This window comes from Melozone crissalis, unplaced genomic scaffold, assembly GCF_028551555.1.
Source record: "Melozone crissalis strain CALT ecotype California unplaced genomic scaffold, PUWL_Pcris_2 ptg000056l_1, whole genome shotgun sequence".
Classification (NCBI taxonomy): Eukaryota; Metazoa; Chordata; class Aves; order Passeriformes; family Passerellidae; genus Melozone; species Melozone crissalis.
The window spans coordinates 4,334,715-4,349,218 of record NW_026535834.1 but is presented as its reverse complement, the minus strand read 5'-3'; the positions used below and the strand labels follow the sequence as shown (position 1 = coordinate 4,349,218).

At 41.8% G+C, this 14,504-nt stretch overlaps 1 protein-coding gene across 1 annotated transcript in view; it reads right to left on the bottom strand.

The window, feature by feature from the left end:
• The window catches only part of KCNH5 (potassium voltage-gated channel subfamily H member 5), a 153,247-nt gene that overhangs the window by 101,952 nt on the left and 36,791 nt on the right, over window positions 1-14,504 (bottom strand). Inside the window, exons 5-6 of the mRNA XM_054286716.1 lie at window positions 13,053-13,168; window positions 7,955-8,347 (exon numbers count right to left, since the gene is read on the bottom strand). Of these exons, the coding sequence (XP_054142691.1) occupies window positions 7,955-8,347; window positions 13,053-13,168 (509 nt within the window). The remainder of the gene's footprint in view (window positions 1-7,954; window positions 8,348-13,052; window positions 13,169-14,504) is intronic.

The window sequence follows — 14,504 nt, the reverse complement described above, 5'->3', positions numbered from 1 at the left end:
TAACCAAGGAGGTTGGCACAGGGAGGAATGCACAGATTGCAAATTAAGAGAGATTTATTAAGACATCATGAAGAAAGGTGGATTTTGACCAGTTTATAGGATGGGTGATACAATGAACCTGCTCACCAAAGCTGATGACTCAGAGACTCAAAAGTGCTTGAGTCTTACACTTGACTACACTTACACTAGTGCCGTGAGTTTTACACTTTTTTTTTCCTGCTTTTGCTTTTATCCTTTGAAAAATCAAAGTGAGGCAAATTCAGTCCCAAGGGGGATATATTTCACCCCAGCCCAAACTAGACCACAGAGAAGTTTGCATCTGAGCTATCACAGCAGTGTCACTACATTCCAGGGTGAGAAATTGAAGTTTTAGGGCAGAATGACTCCTCAAACCTACACTGGAGATGCATCTTAGAACATGAGGAGCCCTGCCCCAAACTGCCTGTACCTCCTTGTGGACAATGCCTGGCCCCGTGTGGTGAATTCATCAGGTGAATCTCATGCTTAGCACATTTTGAAATACAGTCCAAATACCTTCTTTAAAGATGCGTGGGCAAAATTTTCATTACCTTTCTCTCACCAGAAGTAAAAAACAAAACCAAAAAATCTCCAAAATAAATCACATAGCTGATTCTGTGAATTCTGTAATTAAAGTATTGAAGGAGAGAAAGAGGCAGGATTTTTGTAAACCTTGGGCAATCTCCACCAAACAGTTGTTCCACGATGTAAGAGGAAACAAAGTGCTTACAGATTTTGGGAATGACTGAAAGGGTGAGCCCTGCCAACACCAGCAGGTGAGCCTGCAGGCACACAACCAAAACCTTCTATTCTGTGCAGAGCAGGAGGAGTATCCTGGAGGAGGTAAAGGCTGTTTGAAATGCAACCAGCAAATCATTCCCAAAAGAAATTTTCGAGCTTAGCTACTTAAATAGAGCTTAGCTCCAAAATCCCTGGTTAGCTCCTTAATTCTGCTTTACTGGAGTTAATGTTAAAGTAAATCTTCTAACTTGTATCAGAAATCTTTATTTCTTGGTAAACAATTAATATAATAAAGCTGCAGAGCTATAGAGCTACGTGTCAAAATGAGCAAATGACAAAAAAACAAAACAAAAACCAGCAACATTTCTGATTTATCACCACTTTAAAAGCAGAATTTAGAGTTGCATTCAACTATGTAGACACACACAGGAGTAAAGGGCTTTCCTTCTGCACCAGCTACCTAGATCCCAGGTCCAGATATAAGCAGAGCCCAGTTAATACTTGACTCTGCACCACTGGAAGCAATGGGAATAGTGACTTCAGTGAGCAAAAATTTCAGTCCTTGCAGCAAAATGTAAGTAAGCAGGTTTCTTGGTGCATTTTCCAAAAGTACCCTTAAATTTATTGCTTGGGATTTATCTTCTGGTTTTTTACCTGAGGGATGGAGAAACTTTCCTTGTTTTTTCCTCCAACACAAATGTCAATAAGCTGTAACATTATAAATAAAATTCCAGTGAATTGTTTATGGCACAACCATACAGTGCAGCACATGTCAAACAGTAAATAACTGAGGTTATAAAGACAAGGGTGATTGCAAAATATTTTTTCTAGATACAAGGGGGATGTGGCATCTTGAACTGCTTATTTGTTAGTGCGTGAGTGTGCCCAAAAAAAGAGAAAAAAGACAGTATCATGAAATATTATAATGTTCACTCACGTAGAGAAGGTGGGCAGAGGACAAAATAGGAATTTGTGCTACTGCCATCAGCATCACTTCAGTGAGCATCTGATCAGATTGTTTCATTTCCTCATCTCCTTTGTAAACCTTCCCTTCCTTTGTGAGCAATAGGGATCACACAGGACTCCAAGCTTCCCTTGAAAGTGCTCCACAAACCATTTCTTCTGCTGGACTCTGTATCAGCTTACACAGCTCTGACTGAAGACTTGATTTAAATGGCTTGAACCCAACATCTGCTTCCCAGCAATATATACACTACATTGAAATAAAATATTTAAAAAATGGAATAAAAAAAGACCACTGGGAGATCTAATTACAGTTCATGTGCCAGAACCCACATCAGAGAGGTGTATGAGGCTGTCAGGTCACCCACCACCCCCTGCCCTGGCTCTGGCTCAGCTCCTTCCTTTCACAAGTTGCCTCTCACATCATGGAGACTTTCAGGTGTTTCCACAGGGAAACCTGCAGACATATCCCAGACCTTGTACAGCATTAAAGTAGCTGGTTAATTAATTAAGGAAAAAAATTTAAAGCTGCCTAATTAACTGGTGGCAGAACTTTAATAAAACCTTAGAATAAAAGCCAAAGAGAAGAGATGCAATTCTGCAAGTCAGTGCAATGGGGTGACAGAGGTGACTAAGTGAAAGGGGTGAAAATGGTGGAAATTTTACAAAATATATACCTACAGTGGATACTTTTATAACTTAATACCATACCCATGCCACTGTATTATTCTACTGTGGGTTTTCACACACTACAACAGAATGACAGCATTCTCCACATTAAATTTTCTTCTGAGTGCATAACAAGGGGGGAAATGCCAGGTCCCAGGGTTAGTGCTTCTGTCATTTCTTGCTAGGAATTTCCACTGTAGTTTAACACTTGGTTGCAGCCAGGATTTAGTTCTGGGAATTATTTTCTCCATGTCAGCCACCAAGATCTAAAATAGCTAGCTAGCCATAGACTGTACTTCAGAGCCAAAGTCACACTCTTGAAAGACACCAATTTATCTTCACCTTGCATACACCACTCAGCCTGGTGCCCAAAAACTCTCCTTCAAATATCTCCCATAAAGGAAATGTTTGCAGTAAAGCACTGCAGGTGTGAACATGGCTACACCAGCTTAATCAGCTCTTGTTTGCTTTCAATTTACAGACATTGCAATTTTAGTTTCTATTAATTGCAGTGATACAAAGAAGTTCCTGACAGTGCTGAAATAGATCGATAATAGCAATTAAAAGAAAATTACAATTACAAGGAGTCCGTGCTTTATGTGCCCTGTATAGATCACTAAATTTTAAAGGCCACTGGGTCATGTAGTCTTACATTATTAAACAACAGGCACAGAATTTTGGTTTAGGTCATTTAAATTTCTCTGCTCTCATTTCCAGCCATTGCCTTGCAAAAATTAATTTCTGCAAAAAGGATGATCTTTTACACAACTCATCTGAAAACCATCTGGATCCCTCCCTGACTTTGTGGATCCCTTTCTTCACAGTACGTGATCTGTTATTTCAGAACCATGTTTCTGGCACAGAGGAGATCTAGCTTCTAAATATTATTTCATGACAAACTCAGAAATTCATGAATCTCAGTTAAAATTCCCAGAAAAAAAATCATATTTTTCAAAATAGTAAGAAGCTTTTTCAGCTGAATTCAACCCTTAATTTGTGGAAGAATTTTACATTTGGCCAAAAGCTTGTCCATCCATCTAGTTTGGGGAATATTTACTCAAAATACTTATTTGTAGAGGCTCAAATGCATGTGAAGACAAGATCCAAACACCTGCCCAACATTCCTGGTGTCCTGGGATGCCAATCAATGTATTTGGTCCCAAAGGGAGATTTTAGCATGGTTTGACCATACCTGATCAGAATCCTTGGGCACCTGCAAATTTGCTGACATTTTCATCACAATATAGGGCTGATAATTCTGACTTGTATGGAAAAAATGTTTACAAACATTTTTTGGTAGCCCAGACTGAGAGAGGTTGGATATTTCTCTCTCTAATAGGCAGAATACATAAAAAGGCTGTATCTCAAGGTAACATAATTCTCCAGCTTCAAAAGCAGGGAATTGTGATTTTATAAATTTTATCAACTGGGGCATACAGCAGTGGAAGAGTTGTTACATGCAGCTCATTACTCACGGAAAAAAAAAATTAGAATCACTGCAAGCTTCAACATGGAACTTCAAGACAAAAATCCAATTTCCAGTCTCTACACACTTCACATCCTAATACCTACAGGAACTTCATGGGACCAAAACCTTTGGATCCAAACACCACATTCTCCTTTAATCTAAAGTTTAGTGGGTTTGTTGTTGTTGTTGTTGTTGTTATTGTTTCGCATTATGTTAAAGAAGAGACACACAGACACTTTTAGACTAAATCTGAAGTTTTTGAGAACTCTCATACGAAAAAAAATTTCAGCCATGTTTCAGAGACTCTGAGCACAGATACTCTGTTCTGGTTTGTTGCTTGAAAACTGCTTAGATTCCCCACTATGCTGTCCCCTGTCTCACTTCTGTATAGGAAAGGTTTTCTGTAAGGTTTTGGTTTAGCCAGAATGTATATCAGTGCAGGATATGCTGCCCAATTAGAAAAGATATGCATTTTTCTGATTTTCTGGGTCTGGGACTATCATCCTAGCAAGTTTCCTAAATCAAATATCCCACTAAGGATTCTCCATTAGTTCATTTTTCTCCAGCCTATTTTACCTTGTTTTCCTGCCCTTTCAATACCACTTAGCCACTTAATTCCTCATCCATCACATCATCTTAAATGCCAACAAGGTGTTTCTCATTATGTTCCCTTTCCCCCTCCCTCTCACACATCCCAATCCCCCTGAGCAGACTCCAACAGCCTGGCTCTGTAACTCCAGGTTTGGAGTTACCAACACCTCTAATTCTGCCTCAAATCATCTTAATCCCCCCCAGCTCTCAATTTGTGTGTCATAATCCTCTCCATCAAATCCTTCTACCAAGGCTCTACATGTACTCAGCAACAAAATAACTTTGATTTGCAGTCATGCTTGCCTCAGGTGGGAACTCCAGCCTTCACCTAAAGTTGTCTGTGAGGGAAATGACACAGATCCTACCCTGGATACATTTGAAGGACTCAAACCCTTGGTAAGAAAACACACATTTCCTTCTTTCAACCTTATTTTTTTAATCTTTCAATTTATCTCCTCCTTAATTTTGGCATTATAAATAGCACTCTAGTGCTTAAGGCATCTCAGTTCACCTCAAGCACCTGTATCACATAGAGCAGTCTATGGATACAACAGAGAGACAAAATCCCAAACCTCCTTGGCCATATCCTTCTTCATGAGTGAGAGATCTGCCCCCAGGGAGGAAAAGAAACCCCCTCCAATGGTGTTCTCCCTTCTCATCCAGCTCCTTAACAACTAGCAAAAAAGCATTTAATGCTTTATGTGGGACTACAAGGGTCAGATGTGGGAAAAACAAGGGAAGTTTGGGAAGTCACCTTTCACTCAGCTGGCTTTTAGGGCTGTTCACTCTGATTTGGGTCCATCCCTCACCAACACACCAAGAATTCAAAGAGCACCAGGACCTGCACCCAAGGTCATTATTGCTAAGCTCATTTACTGCAACTTTATCTGAAATGCCACAATCATCAACTTTAAGACTTTTATCCAACATCCAAGGCCAAAACAAAGAGCTAAAACCTTTGCTAAAAGAACTCTTCTCTCTCCTGCTTACCTTAAAAAGGAAACACCCATTTTCTAACAAGAAACATTGATTTTATTCAGAGTATCTCTCCCAAATTAAGATTATGGATTTCTGTATTCTTTACCTATGAACAGTGTTTGAACACCCTGCTGCTGGGGGGCCAAAAAGTTAAATTCCAGGCAAGAAGCACCAGTTAAAATAAAAGTTAAAAACCAAATTATGATAAAGAGAATTAATAACTGCAACCACCCAGAACACACCAACCAGCTCAAAAGACTTAAATGTCACAAATGAAGACATATCACAAAAAATAACAAGATCTCCCCTGAAGGACAGGGAAAAGAGAAAATGTAGACCCAGGGAGGAAAGGCTGACTGTTTACATACCTGTTTTCAAAATCACTTCAATTTCTTTTCAGACACTAGGGAAAGCTGGAGATGGAGGGGAGGGAAATCAAGTAAATATAAACCTGCTGGAGGCTCCAGAGCCATAACACATTGCTTCATGACAAGGGAATCTTAGTGTTGTCTCCTTTATTAAAAAGGAGTTAATGTTTCATTTGTTTGAAAGCAAATGACAGCTGCTCTAGGATCACTGGAGTTCATGATACCTTGCTATGGTTATTACATTTTGATTAAAGTTTGTCACTTTAGGTGTGTCTCAATTATAATGCTCTGTCAAGATTCTCTTCCCTGACACAAATATTGTAGGTGGTTTATTTCCCATGCATATGTTAGAGAAAGAGGTTAACCTCATCCTTTAAATTTGTCCTGCTTGGGCACAGAAATTTTCTGTTTGTTTTACATATTAAAGCTCAAAAATCTGGAGATAATGCTGCATGTTTTACAAAAATCAGGCTCCTCTGAGTCTGAAACTGGTTACTTTTAAAAGATGTATTACATCTACAGCCTTGCTAATATCACCTTCTTACACAGCCTGACTGTACAACCTGGTTTCAGATGGGCAGCCCTCATAGGATCTTGAATTTAAGCTGCAAGTATTATCACTTCTGTCATATTTGCTATAAATAAAATGGAACAATGTCAAAAGATGCTACTCAGCACGCAGAGGCAGGGATGGAATTTTAAAGGAGCTCTACAAAATTTGCAGTAAAACCTGCATTAAAAAAAAAAAAAGAATGTAGGTTTCGTATAGTGAGGATATATAAGTGCAGAATTGAGAATTAAAAAACTAACAAACAAAAAACCCCACTAAACGGTGTTCTAAGAAAAAACTGCTAAAATGTTCAAAAATGAACAGAGGCTTTTTCATCTGTTTATGGCCCTGAAGATAAAATGCTCTAGAGAAAAATTAAAACAAGTCCTAAAGCCATTACAGTTCCATTTTAATAATGAATTTCTGTACACTGACTCGTGCATGCATTATTTGTTGTAGTTATTGCTTGTTTTCTGTATTAGCTTAGGCTGCAAGCTCAACTGCATAAATGTTAACACTCTTACAGTTAACAAGCTTTCATTCAGCATCCATCTTTGATATTTATGTTCTCTCTCCTCAAACAGTTTCTCAAATTTTAGCCGTAGTTGAATAATTGTACAAAAAAAATGGAAATAAATCTCTCTCTCAATCAAACATTTAAAATGGTATTAAAAAAATTACAGCCTGGTTCTAAAGGTAGTCCTAGGGCAGGATTTTAAAAAATGCTTATTCAGAGCCATTCCCTGCTTTCATATAAGTGGCAAATTTGTCACCAGCTTCAGCCAGAGCAATAACAGAACCGTAATCAAGGCCTGCAATGGGTCAGAGCTGCCCAAAGGCCGAGCTGAAAAGGGAGGCTGTGACAGGGGACATCCCAACTGGCCCAGCCCACTCTGACAGGGATTTGCACCAATGCTTTTGGATGACACTCAAGCAACTCTAAAACCCCCATCTCTAAAATAAACATCCACACATGGTACTGGAACCCTAAGACACCTCTCCACCAACACAGGAGCATCTTGCCGGTAAATCCCAGCAGCTCAAGGCCAACCCCCTATATTTGCACAGAACTTGAGCTGCCTCACTGGGTGACGCCTCAGGTTTTAGCTTTTCTATTTTTCAGATTCTGTGCTGCTTTAGTGTGTAGTTCTGAGATATATTAAGGGATGGTGAGCTCTCTGCACAGAGTAGGGAGACAAAACAAGTCCTTCTCTAGCTGGGGACCAAGGACAAATTATCCAAGTCTCAGGCCCAAAAGCATAAACAACATTGGACTGAAGAGAGAAAAACAAGAAGGATGGGAATTCAGTTATAGCTGGAGCTATAACTGGACAATTAACTCCAACATGCAAATGAACCAGAACTTATAAAAGTATGAGACCTCCTGACTGATTGCACATTCTGTGACCATTTTAGTTCATCTTGGGTGTAGCCCTGGTTGGGCTCTTGTGCTGCCCAAGGTGGATCCATTGAGCCCTTTTAATAAATCCCTACTTTAACTCTGTCTAGTCTCTGCTCTAGGTCAGCCTACACAAAGCACCAGGGAAGAAGCTTCTAAATGAACCTTTAGTTCAAACAACCCCTTTGAGACAGACTACAGCCACTCACCTCATCCACATTCTCAAAGGCATTGATGATGTCATATGGTAAACAGGACAGAAGATCAATCACAAACCACGTCTTCAGGTAGTTCATCCTTATGAGCTTGGGATCAGATATAACCTCTCCCCCAGGGCCAACAAAGGTGGTGTGAAAGTTCAAAACAATGTCCACCAGAAAAATAACGTCCACCACGCTGTCCAGCACCAGCCAGGCAATGTTGTTCTGCTTTGTCTTGAAGGACACGTTATATGGAACCATGATTGCTGTGTAGAAGGTTAGAATTAGGATGACCCAGTCCCAGGTGGTTTTGAAAGCACAATAGTGGAGTATAATGTGTGGTGGAGTCTTTGGAGCTTCTTGCTTGTACTGAGGAAGAATATCAGATCCCAGCTGGAGAACCTGTAGGAGGCAGAGAGACAAATGTTACAGTTTTCAGTGAACAGGATCCAGTGATGGGTCCTACAGGCTTCTGTGAGGAACAGCAGAGACAGGACTGTGCTCTTTGAACATTGCAAGGCAACCCACATTTTCTAAATAATCTGATTTATTTAGGACGTGTAGAGGCAGCTATCACTCAATGAATGGGAGCAGCATGGCACCTCAGGATGTTCCTGCAAAAAGGAAGGTCTTTGCAGATGGACTGAGGGGAAACCATGCCAACAGCAAGGGAAGAGAGGCTCCATACAGAGGTTTTGGGTACTGCCACACCAGCAGATGCTTTGCAGTTATGAACATAAAATCATAGAATGATTTAGGTTTGGAAGGGACCAAAAGGATGATCTATCTCCAGCCCTCCTGCTATGGGCAGGGAATCTTCCACTACATCAGGTTGTTCCAAGCCCTACACAACCTGGCCTTGAGCACTTTCAGGGATGGGCCAGCCTCAGCTTCTCTGGCAACCTGCTCCCATGCCTCACCAGCCTCAGAAAAAGGAGCTTCTTCCTAATACATAATCTAAACATGAACACTCATTCAGATTTGTAATAGTTACAAGACTAATTCTTTGTGCCTGATCTCTTTTTTAAATCACTCCTGAGCCAGAGCAACACCCTATCAAAGGTGACCCCAGCCTTGCTGGCTGACCTCCTAAAATGAGGCATCATGTGCACAACCTCCGCCTAAAACCCTGCCAATATCACAGTTCCTTCGTATTTTCTTCAAAAAGTTGTTGCTCCCACAAGCTCAGTATCACTAGTGGGTTCTCCTTTATTTCCTGTAATTACTTCTCATTTTTTCTGCATAGGACTATAATCTCCTGCATGCTCACTGCTGTAAAATTGTGGAACTGGAAACACTGCAAAAACCAAGCCAAATTCACTTAAGGCATTCCCAGCTAATCTAATTACCTCTTATCTCAGCCCAACACAAGAGACAAAAGCACAAAGGAACACACACATGGTAATTTATTGCACTGACAACTGAAAGATCCATTTGGGGATCCATCAGGGGATCTGAAGTCTGTATGGGATAAAATAAGTAATTACAGCAACTTTAAAACTCATTCCAGCCTAACAGCTGCCCCATACTGAATGATGCACCATATTTCCAGGATTGAAAACAGCAGCCTCAGATGTGTGAAGCTGATGAAATACAGGATCCTTCCTTCCTCAATGGAGAGGAGTAAATGGCTCTGAATAAACTGTATAATAACTAAGAATATGAACTCAAGCACCACAGATAGGGATTCTCCATTAATTCTTTGCAGTCTTGTCTTTAAGGTGTTTTTAAGAGAAAGCTATTGCTGAGATCAGACAGTAAAAGTCTGGCTCTGCTGAAAATCTGTTCTCCAGGAAACACCAAGGGACAACGACAGCAGCCTTCCTCATTCTGTGATGGGGAATGTGCCTTCCCAAGATGTAGAATCCTGGCCAGTGTCAGGCTGAAGGGATGCAAACCTGCTCCTGCCTACCTGCTCCCACCCTCCCTCAGCCCATATTGAGAAATCAGGATCTGTAGGGAAAGTCAGTGGAGCTGACACAATGAAAAACTAACTTGTTCCATTAATTAGCTATTTCTTTTCTACAGGGTCAGCAGAATTGCACAGAATTATCCCATGGCCAGAAAGGCACTGGACCAGTACACAGGCAGCAGTGGGAGAGCAGCAGAGACCTCCAGGAGTCTGTGGCTGCTCCCTTTGCCAACATCCTCATGTCACACCAGCCCCAGTGTAACCCAGAGCCCTCTGTGGAGTGGTGTGGTACCAATGGCACTTGCCAGAGACAAGCACAGATGCCAAACCCCTGGTGAGACATATAAAATATCAAACTCCAGGTTGTTATCTCCAGATATCTCTTGGGACACATCAGTGCCCAACACTTTGCTGATAAATCAGCTCTGGGACTTCTTGCCCTGGTTTCTTCAGGCCTGTTTGTTCCTTGCCTTGTTCACTGGGGCAGGAGCTGGAAATGTCCACACTAGAGCTGGAAAAATAAACTACTTAGGGCTCAAGCAGAATGTGATTAACATATGCTTGATAGTTCCCTGTGCCTCTGGTGGTGGAGTGCTTGGGAGCTCCCACGATACTGTAAAAGCATAATTATTATTCTTAACATAATCTCATGCTGAGTTTGACATGGTGAGTGGGTGGCAAGTGGCTGTGGAGACCACTGAACTATAATGATTATTTCTTTCATGCTGCATGGATTTTAATCACCAAAGAATACACAATATCTTGTTAGTCAGCTGCATTCACCACAGACTGTCTGAATTATTTCTGTGTACAGCTAATAAAAATGACTGGTAACTGTTAAGTCTGATAAGGTGAGCAGCACATTCTGCAAGGGATGAGCTGTGAAGACAATGCTCCTCCTCAGATACAGAAATATGGAAAATGGGACCTGTATAGCAACAGTGAACCCCCCCTCAGTCTGCCTTCCTCACAGCACTTTGCCTACAAATCACTTTCCAGCCATAAAGTACTTTTAAGAGAGGAGTCTGCATACTATGCAAGCAACTTCTCCTGAGTACAACCTCATCCCAGCTATTCCTGAGCACACCTACTCCCTTACTTGAGGTTTTGCTGCTCCCTGATTTAAATCTCCCTTGCCATTTTTTTTTCCTCTAGCTATAGTGGTCCTGGTGAACAATTTCCAAGAATGGCTGTAACTGGATTTACAGGACAATGAACCATCATGATTTTGAAAAGCATGAGGTGTCAATAATCTATCATTTATCCAAGCTATTGGTATGGGACCATTCAAGGGAAAACGCCACGCTGCCAACACCTGAAAATTGTGGGTTTTCATCACGATAATTTGAGATTTTTATTATCAAAGTTCACTTTGATAAAACCGGAAAGGTAATGAAAACAAAAAAATCAAACATTTAAAGCTGCTATCAGTTCTACCTCAAGCAGAACCTCAAGTAAGGAAGTAGATGTGCTCAGGAATAGCTGGGATGACGCTGTACTTAGGACTAGTTGCTTGCAGGGTGTGCAAACTCCTCTCTTAAAAGTACTTTATGGCTGGAAAGTGCGTTGTAGACAAAGTGCTGTGAGGAAGGCAGACTGAGGGGGGGTTCACCGTTGCTGCACAGGCCCCATTTTCCATATTTCTGTATCTGAGGAGGAGCATTATCTTCACAGCTCATCCCTTGCAGAATGTGCTGCTCACCTTATCAGACTTAACAGTTACCAGTCATTTTTATTAGCTGTACACAGAAATAATTCAGACAGTCTGTGGTGAATGCAGCTGACTAACAAGATATTGTGTATTCTTTGGTGATTTACATGCAGCATGATAGAAATAATCATAGAAATCATTATAGTTCAGTGGTCTCCACAGCCACTTGCCAGGATAAGTTCTCTGGCACAAGGGCTGTCTTTTTCAGTAGCTCATATATTTTGATCCTGTATTTTTGACCAATTTATTTTTCATTACCAGTGGACATGAAGGTGAAGGCAGTATCTCTGTTTCATAAGTTAACCTGAAGGTATTCACTTGTTGCACCACCTGCACTGTTAAGGAGATATTTGCAACCTGCCAAAGAGTTCATTTCATCAGTTCTGAAGATAAAAGTGATGGGGGAAATATTGTAGCAATGGCTTTGCAGGAAAGTCAAGATCAGGGTATTATATGCAGGCCATGGGGACCTAGACAGGGATGCTTCCAAGAGGTTTCTCAAACAATCCCATTTTCCTCGGAGAGAGATTCAAGGACATCAAACCTGGTTCCATGTCCCTGTGAGACAGCACAGCAGAGAAGCACACTCTGCACCCCAAGTTAAGGAACACCCAGGAAGCTGAGGACTGTGTGCACAGAAATAGTGTCATTTAAGTGAAAGTGTTTTATGACCTGTCCTAAACACGTGAGCTTGCCACGTGGAGCTGCTTTACGACGAGTAGAGGCGAGGCTGAAAAAATCAGAGTCAGGAAATATTTTCCTCTAAGAAAATCCTTTCCAAATGGGAATTAGGGTGGATTTTCTTTCCCCCACCTCCCCAGGAAGGGAGCAGGCTGGCGTCCACCCCACTGTCCTGGTTCAGAGCAAATTTTGGAGAGAACCCCCAAAGGGGCCCCTCTAGGAAAGCAGATTCAATCAATTTTTCTCCCTCCCCACAACGGTCCGGGAGAAAAATACCTCCTTGGAGAAAAGTGGAAAAAACCCTGTTTATTAAACAATAAAATCTAAACAATATTAAACAATAAAACCCGTTGCTGCTCCAAAAGAGATGACAAACTGAGAAAGTCCCTCCCCAGGCTGCAATTCAGCTCACTCAGACTCTTGGTGCTGGAAATGTCGCGGCCCAGGCCCGGCCTGGTGGGCCTCAGGTGGAGCTACCGGTGCTCTGCTGAGTGTTCAGGCCAGAGCAGGTTTGAACAGGCCCAAAGAAAAAGGAAAAAACCCACAGTCCAGGGAACTTCTTTGCCTCAGCTAGCTAAACTAACTAAAACAAAGAAGAGCTCTGTCCTGCTGTCTGTCCATCCGCAAACACAGTCCAGGAGGAGGGAAGTGGAGGAGTGAGTGCGGTGTCGGAAAACAAACTGCAGCTTCTTCTCTCCCCCCTTCACACTCTGGAACAAGTCCTAAAGGTGCAAAACTTATTATTCAGAACAAGATGATGGGAGATAAAAGCATCATCTTGTCAACCCAGGACAGGCACTTACTTCGGCCAGGCGGGAGTGCTTGTGCACCACCTCAGCCTTGTTCATGGGCGTCAGCTGCTGCAGCACGCTGCGGCTGTTGGTCAGCGCCCGCGTCAGCCGGGCAAACTTGGTCCAGCCTGCAGGGAAAGAAGGGAACCGTGTCAGAAATCACATCAGAACTACCCAGGCATCATCCAATGCTAGTAAGGATCCTTTCTGCTTAGCGATGTTCAGTCTCAGACATGAATGGTTTCTCTAAATTGCCGCACAGAGCGGCTTAAGGCTCCGTGCTTAAAGAGCTTGCAAAAGAGGGAAAATGCTGCTTCTTCAAGGCAGCACAGGTAAATGTGAAAGGAATCAAAACATTCTCTCCTCTGCCTTCTGGAGACGTTGTGTTAGAGGGATGACATCCCGTTTTCAGCCTTCTGGGGACATTCTCTGCTGCTGAAATCTAATTCTAAGCCACTGAAGTTCAGGCAAAAGCTTCCCAAGCCTGCAAATCCTGCTGACGAAAAATCCTTCCCAGCTACAGAAAGGCTCCTGCTGATTCAGGACCACTGGAGCAGCCCCAGAAGTCTGATCTTAAGTCTTTACTGGTCTTTTGCCCCAGCTAGACTTCAGGGACAAAAATAAACTGGAAAAAATTAAAAAGACTGCACCAGTAGCAATGCTTCAAACTAGAAGAAAAAATACAATTAAGCATTTGAATTCAGATTAAGAACTTGATTTCAAATGGCATTAAGAAATAAATATAGCTATTATACTAATGATAAACATCTGCTTTAATTGTAGCCTGCGACCCACACACTGAGCTGCCCCTGAGGAACATTTTCCTGCAGCACCTGGCAAGGAGCAGTTTGTCACTGACAGCAGCACCAGCCCAGGGACATGTCAGTAAGTCATTCCTGCTGGAAAAACACCCCAGTGTTTGTGATGGTGTGGATGCATCAGTGGATGGGGTAGATGGGTGCAGCAAAGACAACAGCAGGATTTTCAGCAGTGTAGCACCTCAGTATTGAGCAGGAAAATTGAAAATCCAAGTATCTTTAGGAAGGAAACATATTCCCAAGGATATGGAAGGAGATGCTGAACATTCAGTTTAGCCAGGTATAATGTCATTGTTTTATCAGAGAGTTGTGGATAAAATATCAATTATAGACAGGAAAGGAGTTCAGGAGAAGGTTTCACTTTCATTTAATTTGAATGCTGAAAATTAGGGAAAATATTAGTATCTGAGAAAGGGAACATAGCATTTCTACATTAGAATCATCACAGAATCACAAAATGGTTTGGGTTGGAAGAGACCTTAAAGATCCTCTCATTCCAACCTCCTGCCATGGATAGGGACATCTTCTACCAGACCAGATTGCTCCAAGCCCATCCAACCTGGGCCTGAACACTCCCAGGGATGGGGCACCCAGAGCTGCTCTGGGCAACCTGTGCCAGTGCTAGGCTTATTTTAAAATGGTTTAT